This window comes from Paroedura picta, chromosome 3 (assembly GCF_049243985.1).
Source record: "Paroedura picta isolate Pp20150507F chromosome 3, Ppicta_v3.0, whole genome shotgun sequence".
NCBI lineage: Eukaryota > Metazoa > Chordata > Lepidosauria > Squamata > Gekkonidae > Paroedura > Paroedura picta.
The window spans coordinates 163,189,829-163,203,375 of NC_135371.1; the positions used below are offsets into that span (position 1 = coordinate 163,189,829).

At 51.4% G+C, this 13,547-nt stretch overlaps 1 protein-coding gene across 1 annotated transcript in view; it reads right to left on the reverse strand.

The window, feature by feature from the left end:
* PIP4K2C (phosphatidylinositol-5-phosphate 4-kinase type 2 gamma) overlaps positions 1 to 13,547 on the reverse strand; it is a 48,858-nt gene that overhangs the window by 11,525 nt on the left and 23,786 nt on the right. The window contains exons 6-7 of the mRNA XM_077329179.1: positions 9,083 to 9,121; positions 4,362 to 4,475 (exon numbers count right to left, since the gene is read on the reverse strand). Coding sequence (XP_077185294.1) covers positions 4,362 to 4,475; positions 9,083 to 9,121 — 153 coding nt within the window. The remainder of the gene's footprint in view (positions 1 to 4,361; positions 4,476 to 9,082; positions 9,122 to 13,547) is intronic.

The window sequence follows — 13,547 nt, forward strand, 5'->3', positions numbered from 1 at the left end:
AGTTATCTTCGGGGCTATCACTCGGTGTCTTGCCCTTACTACGCTCAAAAGCCTTAAGTTCTGCTACCAGTGAACTCCATTTTGCATAATTTCGCAGTTGTTGCTAACACGACTCTGGATCTGTGCGATCATCGGAATAGTTGGTGCAGACGGACGGAAAAGGCTGCGCCAAGTATCGGTGGGGTTAGCGATTAAGACTTTGAGCATCTGCAAAAATTAAAAAACAAACAAACAGAAAACCAAACCCCAATCACATGCCATTAACAGTCATTAAGTCTAATAGGGTAGATCTTGCACTGCAGAAGCATTTTCAGTGCTGCAGACTCCAGTCCCCGAGGAAATGTAATAGCTGATGATGTCTCGGCCGCAAGTATTTTTCTAGTCCTGGAAGCTACCCTCAAGCTTTAGTCTCCTTCATAGGCGGGTCGGCCATTACAGACACCAGGGCTCCTACAGTGGTCTGACTCCTCCCCACATACACACCTGGGGCAGGAGAGTCCAACAGAAGTGTGGTTCCCGTTCCCAGTCTAGCACCAAACAACCGGGGAAGGTGATCCCCAGTTCTGCCCAGTATGCAGACACATGCACCCTGCTGGCTGATCCCGGGGGACCAGAGCAGACTGGGAGGCCATACCTCCTTCCCGGAGAGCCAGATTGGTGCAGTGGTTAGGAGTGCAGACTTCTAATCTGTCATGCTGCATTCGATTCTGTGCTCCCCCACGTGCAGCCAGCTGGGTGACCTTGGGCTCTCCACGGCACTGATAAAACTGTTCTGACCGAGCAGTGATATCAGGGCTCTCTCAGCCTCACCCACCTCACAGGGTGTCTGTTGTTGGGAGAGGAAAGGGAAGGCGACTGTAAGCCGCTTTGAGACTCTTTCGGGAAGGGAAAAGTGGCATATAAGAACCAACTCTTCTTCTTCAGTAATATCAGGGCTCTCTCAGCCTCACCCACCTCACAGGGTGTCTGTTGTAGGGAGAGGAAAGGGAAGGTGACTGTAAGCCGCTTTGAGACTCCTTCGGGTAGGGAAAAGCGGCATATAAGAACCAACTCTTCTTCTGGTCCACCCTGATCCCATTACAGCAAATTTGAAGGATATATTCTCCCTAGATATCCCACATCTTCAGACTCAAGTTTCTAGTCCTCAGGACTAAAAAGAAAGGAAACTTTACAGCTATGACAATAGCTTTGCCCGGAGATTGAAAGGAAAAAAGGCGATACTTGGCTATCTCTCCCGAGCGTAACCTTGGCATGCACACACAGAAAACAGGAGTCAGTGTGGTTTCCTCCCCCACATGGTGAGCCCAGCCTCTCCTTCTGTCTGTGTAGCAAGTAACAACACACTTGCCTGTAATTCAAATTAGTCTTTAGCACTGCCTTTACTCCATACTCTCCGCTTTTATTCTTTTGAAAAGAGGAGCTCCTACATATATTCAGTGCTTGCTTGTTTGTTTTTAATTGAGAAGCCAGATTTGTGACGGCTCAGGCACCAAACAATCAGTGCTGTGCACAGTTGGGTCCCACTGCAAGCCAGCTGAACAGATGTCCTCCAGGTTCAATACTGCAGCGAAGACTGTACGTGTCTGAGATGCACATCCCCAATACCAAAAATTAGGCATATCGGTATACAAACTGAACTCGGGTGCGGGTCCCACGGACAGCAAAAGTCACAAACAAGGAAATACTACAGTGCATCTGCTCTATCACTGGTAAGAAAAATCACAAAATGCCGGCTCACCTACTTTGGCCGTATCGTGCACTTCAACTCTATGCAGAGAGCAATTATGCTAGGGTTGGTCAGTGGAAAAAGGAAACCAGGCCCACAAAGAGCCTGGTGGTTAGATACGATTAAAATGGACACCGTCCAGAACATTACACGACTAAAAGTAGCATTGTGAGATCAGAAATTGTGGTGGCCACGAAGCTAGTCCCCAAGTCCCCAAGAGTTGGACTCGACTGAATGGCTGACCCCAACAACATACATCCTAAGAGAACACCAAATCCAACGGGTTTCAAAATCACATGCCAGGCAGTCACGAGGATAGAACGGAAGATGACAGAATGGCACCCACTGCCCGTGGAATAGAGGGAAGCCAAGGCAATGGACGTTGCCATTTCCCTGCTCTTTTCCCCAAATGTCTAGAACAGTGGTAGTCAACCCGTGGTCCTCCAGAGGTCCATGGACTACAATTCCCATGAGCCCCTGCCAGCATTTGCTGGCAGGGGCTCATGGGAATTGTAGTCCATGGACCTCTGGAGGACCACAGGTTGACTACCCCGGGTCTAGAAGATTCAGCTGCTAATGGGCCTTCGATTCCTAATGATTTTAACTGAACTGTTGCCTTTAGCTGCTCCACAAGCCCTCTGGAGACAAGAGCCCTGCCCCGGTCCACAAGTACCTTTGGGAGTAACTCCCCCTTTGCGCCAGTCAGCGGTGCTGGCTCCGAGCATCCAGCAGCCCTCGAGCAAAATGCTCAGAGTGAGACATGCTGACAGCTTTCCCACACCACCTCTGACCTTCTGGGGTGTGAAGGAGAACGACGGCGCTGCTGAAGATCTGGGCCTTCTGCCTGCTTTGAGGGCTGGGGGAACTCCCACGCTCCTTGGAGCTAGCCCTGAAAATCCCACGACACAGATCTGCTTTCCAAACGGGCAGGGAGTCCACAGGGGGACCAAAGCTAAACGGAAGGGCGACTGCTCTCGGTCTTCCCAAGGTCAGGAAGGCGGGGCCAATGCCTTCCCCCGCCTCTCCACAAAGTCCCTCAATACAGAGTTTCAAAATGACACCTCCTTGCCTGTTCCCCACAGCAGGACCCGTGGGGGCGGTTACTATTATTCAATTTATAGTCTGCCTTCCTCCTGAGACTCAAGGCGGATTACACCTTAATACCCCATAAAACCCCCAGTCCCGTTACACCCAAAAATCCTTCCTACCTCCCCAGAGTCATCAAGCAAAGGGTTTGCCCCATAGGACAGCGTAGCCTGAGGAGGGCCTGATCATTGATCTTAAGAAACCCGGCCTCAACCGAAGGCCTGGCGGAAGAGCTCTGGTTTACAGGCCCTGGAGAACTGTGATAGTTCAGTCAGGGGCCTCAGCTCTCCCGGGAACTCCTTCCACCAGGTCAGGGGAGGACTGAAAAGGCCCTGGCCCAGATTGAGGCCAGGCATACCTCCCTCGGGCAAGGGACCTGCGGCTCCTTTCACTGGGTGGCAATCGCATGTCACGTCATGCAACTTCTCCCTGCTGGCGGCACAACCCCCACGACGGTCCTCCAATGGGACGCTTCAAAAGGACTGGGCTGTGAACTGCCACCATCTGCGTTCACCCGGAGAGACCATGGGGTGAGGAAACCCAGGCCGGGGCACCTCTGATTTGCTGAGACTACGTTTGGCATTGTGAGGATTTTGTAGGCAATCGAGAAAATGGCTACTGCGGGCGGGGGGCGCAAACACAATATGGCTGCCAGAGAGAACAGCAGTCTCAAAGCGCTGGGAGATTCTGAGCAAGCATGTTTTTAACAAAGAGGGGCAGATTTTGCCAAAAGGGCACCTCCTTATCAACGAGGGCATTCTGAGGCACCTCCTGCTTCAGTGAAGCAAAGGAAAGCCATGGTTGGGCTCTTGGCTTTGCAGGAGAATCTATGAGAACTACATTAGAGTCTGTGGCCAGACTCTGGATTGCTGAAACCAAAGCAGACGTGTCACGTAGGTTTGGGAGAACCTGGCAGGAGGCAGATCGCCTCTTCCTAGAAATCCCCTAAAGCAGGGGTAGTCAACCTATGGCCCTCCAGATGTCCATGGACTACAATTCCCATGAGCCCCTGCCAGCGTTCGCTGGCAGGAGCTCATGGGAATTATAGTCCATGGACATCTGGAGGACCACAGGTTGATTAGCCCTGCCCTAAAGGGCCGTAAGGTCTAAGGAGCAAAATCTACTCAAGATTCCCGGTCCCAAAGGTACCAAAATGGCCTCTACCGGGGCCTTTTCAGCTCTGGCCTGATGAAATGCTTTCCTTGGGGAGATCAGGGTACTTCCAGGACCTTGGACAGTTCCACAGAGCTGCTGTTCTGGTAGGCCTAAATGGGAGGCCTGAAATGGTGTCAAACTCCTGGATTCCCTGTTCAAAACACCAGCCGTATCAACAGTCCTGCCATAAAAAGGCGGCAATTATGGAATTAGGGATCTATTGTGGATTTTAATGTTATAATGCAGGGATAGTCAAACTGCGGCCCTCCAGATGTCCACGGACTACAATTCCCATGAGCCCCTGCCAGCATTTCCATGAGCCCCTGCCTTGCTCTTCTCTAGTCAAACGCTAGTCTCAGACGTGGGCTACGCTGGGCGTAGGCGGTCGCTATACCTCCACATCCCGCTTCAGCTTCTCCATGAAATCTTTCTGGGCTTCTTCGCTGACGTACACCTTCTGGTTCATGTTTAGAAAGTCAATGTCTTTCAGGGTGGGTAGATCCTTGCCCTACAAGAGCCATGAAGACAAATCCCAAATTCAGAACCTTGACAAGTTTGCAGGTCAAATAAAAGAGCATCAATATGGTCTAAGGCAGCCTTTCTCAACTTTTTTACCACTGAGAAACCCCTGAAACATTCTTCAGGCTTTGGGGAACCCTAGAACAGGCGAGATCATGTCAAGTCAAGTCAAACTTTATTACAGTTGTTAAGCGAGATCAGGTGGAATATGGCTGGAAACATAGCTGTGGACATGCTCATCCAGGGCCCCTCCCCTTCCTACCCCCCCTCCAGGCCCGTCATTGGCCACTTTGGGAGGAGGGGTGGGCGGGTTATGTTGATTCCATATATGGTCATAAAGGTAAAGGTATCCCCTGTGCAAGCACTGGGTCATGTCTGACCCTTGGGGTGACGCCCTTCAGCGTTTTCATGGCAGACTCAATACGGGGTGGTTTGCCAGTGCCTTCCCCAGTCATTACCGTTTTACCCCCCAGTAAGCTGGGTACTCATTTTACTGATCTCGGAAGGATGGGAAGGCTGAGTCAACCTTGAGCCGGCTGCTGGGATAGAACTGCCAGCCTCATGGTCAGAGCTTTCAGACTGCATGTCTGCTGCCTTACCACTCTGCACCACAAGAGGCTCTATATTGTCATATTACTTGATAAATGTTTAAAAAATTAAAATATATTCAAAAATTAGTTAACTCCCACCCATTTGGAAAACCCTTCCAGGGACATCAAGGAACCCCAGGGTTTCACAAAACCCTGATTGAGAAAGTCTGGTCTAAGCTGATGTTCACCTGGATGGGGAGCTCCTGTTCTGGCTGATTTTAAAAACTATGTTTCGCTTGCAAGAGTTGTACATTTACCCCTGGCTCCGACTTCCAGAAAAACACCATCTGAATAAAGATTCCCCTCTACCACTATTTACAAGCGCAGAGAAGGAACTGTTCCCTCTTTAACAGGAGCAGAACACGCTGGATGTCTTCACGGATTTTCCTTGCAAGGGAGGGCACAGCCCTGGGGAAGATGCCCCTGGGGCTAAAGGATGTGCATTTGGAGCAGGAATAAGGCTCACACTGCTTTCCTTCCATCCCCTGAAATGGCAGCAGAGAAGCACTCTGGGTCAGGCTGGGCGGACACACAAAAAGCAAGGGAGAGGGTGCCTCATAGCGATGTGATGGATCAGTTTGCTCAAGGACTGCAGATCTTCCCTGCTCCCCACCCCCACCCCCACCACAGCTGCCCTTTCTGACCCTGGAAAAGTTGATTCCATGGGACCTGAGGCCATGGACTGTGGGGAAGAGATGGCTAAGGGGGGACAGGACAGAGGTTTATAAAACTATTCAGAGGGTGGAGTTTTGACAAAGAACTCTTTCTCCCTCTCCCAACGTTCTAGAACCCGAGGACGTCCAATGAAGATGATGGGCAGTAGGACCCAGGAGGGGCAAAAAGAAATGGTTCTTTACCTAGAGAGTGATTACAATGTGGAATTTGCTTGCAATGATGGCCACAGGCACAGACAGCCCTGATGGAGGACTCGGCAGATTGGTGGAGGAGAGAAAGCAGGAAGCCTCTGAATCCCAGGACCAGGAGACTACATCGGGGGAAGGACATGGCCTCTCTGCCCTGTTGCTGGCTCTCCAGAGGAACTGGCTGGCCACTCTGTGAGCCAGGAGGCTGGACTAGAATGAGCAGTGGTCTGATCCAGCAGGGCTCTTCTTCTGTACCTCTCAGGGGAAGGCCTCGGTCTCTCTGTCCTGTCATTGGCCCTCCAGAGGAATTGGCTGGCCACTGTGTGAGGCAGGAGGCTGAACTAGATGGACTCTTGGTCTGATCCAGCAGGGCTCTTCTTATATTCTTATCAGGAGAAGGCCCCAGCCTCTCTGCCCTGTTGTTGGCCCTCCAGAGCAGGGGTAGCCAAACTGCGGCCCTCCAGATGTCCATGGACTACAATTCCCAGAAGCCCCTGCCAGCGAATGCTGGCAGGGGTTTCTGGGAATTGTAGTCCATGGACATCTGGAGGGCCGCAGTTTGACTACCCCTGCTCCAGAGGGACTTGGCTGGCCACTGTGTGAGCTACAAGGCTGGACTCAGTGGACTGCTGGCCTGATTTAGCAGGTGTTATGTTCTTAATGGAATAAAAATCACTCCTCCCATCAGTCCAGCTCCACTAAAGGAAGAGGCGGAGAAGCATGTTTCCATTCCCTTCTCCCTCCTCAACGCAGCCCATTGAATCCCGTAGGCTCCAGAGCAGCTCCTGTGTGCTTCCGTGGAACTACAGAATGCACAAAAGGCCGGGCTTGGCCTAAAATCCCTACCCCAGGCGGTAGTCTCTGCGGCTTTCCAGATGTCCATGGACTACAATTCCCATGAGCCCCTGCCAGCGTTTGCTGGCAGGGGCTCATGGGAATTGTAGTCCACGGACATCTGGAGGGCCGCAGTTTGACCACCCCTGCCCTACCCTGTCGTAGCCTGAAGTGCCCACCTCTCCCCAAAAACAGTATGGGCTGCAATTAATGAGAACTCTTACCTTCCAGAGCCTCTTGTGGCGCAGAGTGGTAAGGCAGCTGTCTGAAAGCTTTGCCCATGAGGCTGGGAGTTCAATCCCAGCAGCCGGCTCAAGGTTGACTCAGCCTTCCATCCTTCCGAGGTCGGTAAAATGAGTACCCAGCTTGCTGCTGGGGGGTAAACGGTAATGACTGGGGAAGGCACTGGCAAACCACCCCGTATTGAGCCTGCCATGAAAACGCTGGAGGGCGCCACCCCAAGGGTCAGACATGACTCGGTGCTTGCACAGGGGATCCCTTTACCTTTACTTTTACCTTTACCTTTACCTTACCTTCCATTTTGGAAAAAAAAGAATAAAGAGTAACATAGGTTGTTCAAAACAGGCTTGGAATTATTTTTAGTGTATGTTGCAAATCTGACTGAGAGAGAGAGAGCGCTTACCAGGGAAAACTAGAACGCCCGCTGACAAAGCACTACAGGGGAGACGGAGCCTCTTCAGAGGACCTCGCGTGCCGAAAAGCGGCCTGCTAAATTACGATGAGGGAGACGAAAGCGGAGAAGGGGGGGGGGAACGAGGGTGACATTCAACGGGAAAGCAAAAGCCGCTGAGTGTTGAAATTGAGTTACGTCGCTATGGAAAGCAGGCCGAGGGGAGGTAGGTTTTTAAAAAATGGTGCGTGGGGAAGGAAGCACGCTGCAAAGCAGAATTTTTGGGAAGGGATTCCAAGAAGCATGAGGCGGGCAAGGAAAAACAGGCAGAAGACAAAGGCAGAAAAAAGGGGGAAAACGTAATGTGAGAGCTGGCTTGCTGGGACAGACTGGCGGGCTACCAAGCTGAATGTCTGGTCTCTCACAGCTCCAGGGCCAGAAAACGGGGAATAGAGACCAAGGCCTTCTCCTAATGTCACCTCCTCCCGACACTGGTATTCAGAGATCTGCTGCCTCAGAGCATGGAGGCTTCCCTCCACTGATAGACAGCTGTCACTCAGTCAAATCCCCTCTTGTGTGCCCAGCATGGCTTCGGCTTTAGCCTCCAGTTCTGTCACCGTGGCGCCCACACAGGCCCAAAGCCTGTGAATTTATCTCACACCAAAACTGGATTGCTGACTGGGCCTAATGGAATTTTCTTCTCCCCAAGGGCCTGTGTGCTCAAGAGCCAAAGTAGGATAAGGGTCCCCAAAGTGGGGCCAGGGAGCCTGTGATGGAACGGCCGGCACCTCTTCTGGCACCCGCCAAGTGCTATGAATAAGTGGGTGGGGCCAGGGAGGGCTTTCGCCCAGCAAGGCTTGTGTTTGACTGGGTGGATTTATTGGATTTATTTATTAAATGGTGCTTTGGCAGCAGCTCCTGTCACATCACAAGAACCTTCACCATGCTGGTGAAGTTAACCCATTTCGCTGCTGTGCCTGCCCTGCCAGGTCAGAATTCGAAGTTGTGACCAGAGTGTTAAAAAGGTCAGGGGGCCCTGGACTCGGCTCTGGGAGCCCCAGGTTCAAATCCACAATCCAAAATAGAATTTTGCTGGGCTGGTCACACGCTCACCACCCCATAGGGTTATTGGCAGGATAAAATGAAGAACAGAAGAACGATAGAAGCCCCACTTTGGGACCTCCATAAGGGAGAAATGCGGGATAAAATGGACAGACATAAAAATACCGAGCAACTTCCTCTGGCCAAACTCCCCTTCAGTCCTGCTGTTTGGGTTGGAGCAGTTCAGCTGGGACTGTGCTAGTTCATTTGCCATAAATAAACAGGGCCTCTTGTGGCGCAGAGTGGTAAGGCAGCAGACATGCAGTCTGAAAGCTCTGCCCATGAAGCTGGGAGTTCAATCCCAGCAGCTGGCTCAAGGTTGACTCAGCCTTCCATCCTTCTGAGGTCGGTAAAATGAGTACCCAGCTTGCTGGGGGGTAAACGGTAATGACTGGGGAAGGCACTGGCAAACCACCCCGTATTGAGTCTGCCATGAAAATGCTAGAGGGCGTCACCCCAAGGCTCAGACATGACCCGGTGGTTGCACAAGGGATACCTTTACCTTTAAACAGTGCAGGGGTGATAAGAACCCCCCCCCACACACACCTCTCAGCAACCAGCCACGAGGCATCCTTACCTTCTCTTTATCACTCGCTTCACGGGACACCAGGGAGCCCTAACGGGAAAAGCGAAAACATGGAGATTAGGCTTGAGCAGGCATGGGACTGAAGGCACAAGCAGAATCGTAAGGCCTCGTCAATGGAAGCCAAACAATGCGTTACAGCTCCTCAGTTTGTCATAAACCAAAGGTCATCACAAAAATCGGGGGGGGGGGGGGGGGAACACATAAAATATCCCTAAATATCGGATCATTAAAACGTAACAAAATATCAGTAACACATTCCACTGTTTATGTTCAATTGTGGAACGGTGGAACTATGTCGTTTTAAACATTATGAAACACGCCTCAGTTAGAGTGGATGAGCGATAGGGTTGTGAGTGTCTTGCATGGTGGCGGGGGTTGGACTAGATGACCCAGGAGGACCCTTCCAACTCTTATGATTCTAAATTCTATCTAATCATAGAATCATAGAATCATAGAGTTGGAAGGGGCCACACAGGCCATCTAGTCCAACCCCCTGCTCAACTCAGGATCAGCCCAGAGCATCCTAAAGCATCCAAGAAAAGAGTGTATCCAACCTTTGCTTGAGGACGGCCAATGAGGGGGAGCTCACCACCTCCTTAGACAGCCTATTCCACTGCTGAACTACTCTGACGGTGAATTTTTTTTCCCTGATATCTAGCCTGTATCGTTGTACTTGTAGTTTAAACCCATTACTGCGTGTCCTCTCCTCTGCAGCCAGCAGAAACAGCATCCTGCCCTCCTCCAAGTGACAACCTTTCAAATACTTAAGAGGACTATCATGTCCCCTCTCGACCTCCTTTTCTCCAGGCTGAACATTCCCAAGTCCCTCAACCTATCTTCATAGGGCTTGGTCCCTTGGCCCCAGATCATCCAGAAGAAGTTCCTGACAGTTGGAGTGATTTCTCAGTGGCACAGGATGCCTTGGGAGGCGGTGGGTTCTCCATCTTTGGAGATTTTTAAACAGAGGGTAGGTAGCCGTCTGACGGAGAGGCTGATTCCATGAAGGCTCAAAGAGGTGGCAGGTGACAGTGGATGAGCGATAGGGTTGGGAGTGTCCTGCGTAATGCAGGGGTTGGACTAGATGACCCAGGAGGTCCCTTCCAACTCTGTGATTCTGAGATTCTAAACAAAGATGATAGAAACAATTGGGATAGAATCACAGAATCATAGAGTTGGAAGGGGCCATACAGGCCATCTAGTCCAACCCCCTGCTCAACGCGGTTCCTGTCAGGGAATAAAGGGATTTATTTCCTGTCAGGGAGCCCATCGTGATTCTCTGCCCAAAAAGACCCTGCCGCTGGGAGGGAAAAGAACAATGGAACACGCAGTATCTTCTCAGCACACTTCACAAGAATCTTCAGCTCCTCTGCCGTCATGGGCAGGGATCTTTCCACCAGCGGAAGCACTCCAGGGGAATGCAAGCCAGCGTTTGAAATCAAAGAGGCGAAAGAGACCTCTCACAAGAAGGACCCTGCGCATGACACTTTCCCATGCCTTTCCAAGTCACTCGTAAAACATGCTCTCTGCCCACTTCCCCACATGAAACCAATTAAGATTTATCATATAGCATATCCAAAATAACAGCGGAAGTAATGGAATATAGGATACCGTACGCCAGATCAAAGCACTCACTAAAAATGCAAAAGTCTCATACGCATGGCTACCTAGGAGCTACGCATCTAAAGCCAGTGTAGTGTAGTGGTTAGGAGTGCAGACTTCTAATCTGGCGAGCTGGGTTTGATTCTGCACTCCCCCACATGCAGCCAGCTGGGTGACCTTGGGCTCGCCACGGCACTGATAAAGCTGTTCTGACCGAGCAGTGATATCAGGGCTCTCTCAGCCTCACCCACCCCACAGGGTGTCTGTTGTGGGGAGAGGAATGGGAAGGCGACTGTAAGCTGCTTTGAGCCTCCTTCGGGTAGGGAAAAGCGGCATATAAGAACCAACTCTTCTTCTTCTTCAGTAAAATCAGGGCTCTCTCAGCCTCACCTCCCTCACAGGGTGTGTGTTATGGGGAGAGGAAAGGGAAGGCGACTGTAAGCCACTTTGAGACTCCTTTGGGGAGAGAAAAGCGGCATATAAGAACCGACTCTTCTTCTTCTTGTAACCTTTCCAACATTTTATTATCCATCTACAATATTTAGGCGCCTTGACTGTGATCTCCCAATGCTGCCCTTTCGTCGGACCCTGTTCCTTTCCGAACCAGTGCTACTGCAAGCCCCATGCAGGCGGCACGTCCACCACCTGCAGAACTGATTGCAGCCGTTCCTAGGGGGAACGCAGCCTCGCTGTTAACCGGCGCGTCAGCCGCAGCCCTCCAGACAAAGCCGGATTTCTCCTGCAGCCTGCGCTCTCTCCGCCCACAGCCCTCTTCAAATGCCAGCAGCTCTGAACGAGGCCCTAGTTAAGGCCACTATAAAAAGCTCTCCATAACCTTGCCACGGGAGGTTTCGCTTTGGGGTCAGCTTTAATGAGGTGCAGCGGTGGGTGACGGCGGAGCGGGGCGGACGTGATCCATCCCGCTTTTTGCTATCTGCGTGAGGCTGGGGTTTGCCAGTACGCAACAAGGGACTGGCCTTGCTTTTGGAAATCAGTCGCGTTTTGAGCAAATCCACCCCCCCCCTTCCCCCAGGGCTGTAGAATCCTTTCCCTGCAAAGGTGAGAAGAAAGGGAGAGAGTCTGTACCCTGCAGGCCACCTGGTGGTTGCCAGGGCAAGGAAGTCCAGTCCATCAGAGACTGTGTCAACTACAAAGCGTAAGGAGCCCTAAGGCTCCATTGGAGAGATGCTATCCGTGAACCCTCACGCATTACGTGGAATCAGGACATCAAACCATCAAGAGTTGGTTTCTGTGCTTTGCTTTTTATTAACGGAAGGAGTCTCAAAGCGGCTTACAATTGCCTTCCTTTCCTCTCCCCACAACAGTCACCCTGTGAGGTAGGTGGGGCTGAGAGAGCTTTGACCCAACTGCTCTGTGAGAAGAGAAATATTAGGACTGTGACTAGCCCAAGGTCACCCAGACAGCTTCGTGTAGAGGAGGAGTGGGGAATCACAGAATCATAGAGTTGGAATGGGCCATACAGGCCATCTAGTCCAACCCCCTGCTCAACGCAGGATCAGCCCAAAGCATCCTAAAGCATCCAAGAAAAGTGTGTATCCAACCTTTGCTTGAAGACTGCCAGTGAGGGGGAGCTCACCACCTCCTTAGGCAGCCTATCCCACTGCTGAACTACTCTGACTGTGAAAAACCTGGCTCTCCTGCCATTCTTAAGCACCACACCCAGCTGGCTCGAGGCCTGTATTCTCGGGTTGGCAGTGGATTTCTAGGGCCTCTGGCAGAGTTCTTCCGCATCACTCACTGCCTGGTCCTTTTTTTACTGGCAATGTCAGGGATCGAACCGGGGACCTTCTCCCTGCAGAAGCAGAGGCTCTTCTACGGAGCCACAGCCCCTCACCTCGCCTTTATTTTTATGCAGGAGGTTTAGAAACAAATGAACAGCACGGTCAAGGGATCGTGAAATGCAGGAAGCAGAGAGAGTTATCATGCAAAGCTCCTATCTAACCAGGAAGAACTGCAAAGACCGTTTTTGCTAGTTATGCTAAGCTAGTTCACTCTTGTCCAGGGTCATAAAATCCTAGAATCATAGAATTGGAAGGGGCCATACAGGCCATCTAGTCCAACCCCCTGCTCAACGCAGGATCAGCCCTAAGCATCCTAAAGCAAGCCGGGAGCTTCAAGCTACGTTTAGGGGGTCAGACGTGATGCCTTCATTTGGCCTTCGGTGAAGATTTCTGCAAAGTCTCCAGAAAGCAGCTGCCCAGGGAAGGCCGTTGTATTGGCGAGCTACAGCAAACAGCCGGTGGGCTGCCTGAAGTGCCCAGATGGCCAGGGGAGAAAGCGACGGATCCTCAGCCAGATGTAATATCCAAAGCAGAACGAGAAGCCTTTCTTAGGAGATTCAGTTCAGCCAGATACATTTTAATGGGTTCAAAACAGCAGAGGCCAGAAGAAGCTCAAAAGGAACTGGATATCTGGCATAAATCAAAAGAGTCATCACTGACTTTTAGAAGCGATCCCTACGTTGGTGCTGGGGTGGTGACAAAAGATCCTGCCTTTGGAAAGAAAGGTTAGAAGAAGGAGAAGAAGAAGAAGAGGAGGAGAAGGAGAAGAGTTGGTTCTTATATGCCGCTTTTTCTCTACCCAAAGCAATCTCAAAGCAGCTTACAGTCACCTTCCCTTTCCTCTCCCCACAACAGACAGGGAGGTGAGGCTAAGAGAGCTCTGATATTCCTGCTCGGTCTGAACAGCTTTCTCAGTGCCATGGCAAGCCCAAGGTCACCCAGCTGGCTGCATGTGGGGCAGCGGGGAATCAAACCCGGCTCGCCAGATTAGAAGTCCGCACTCCTAATCACTACACCAAACTGGCTCTCTATCCCAACGCACTCTAACCACTACA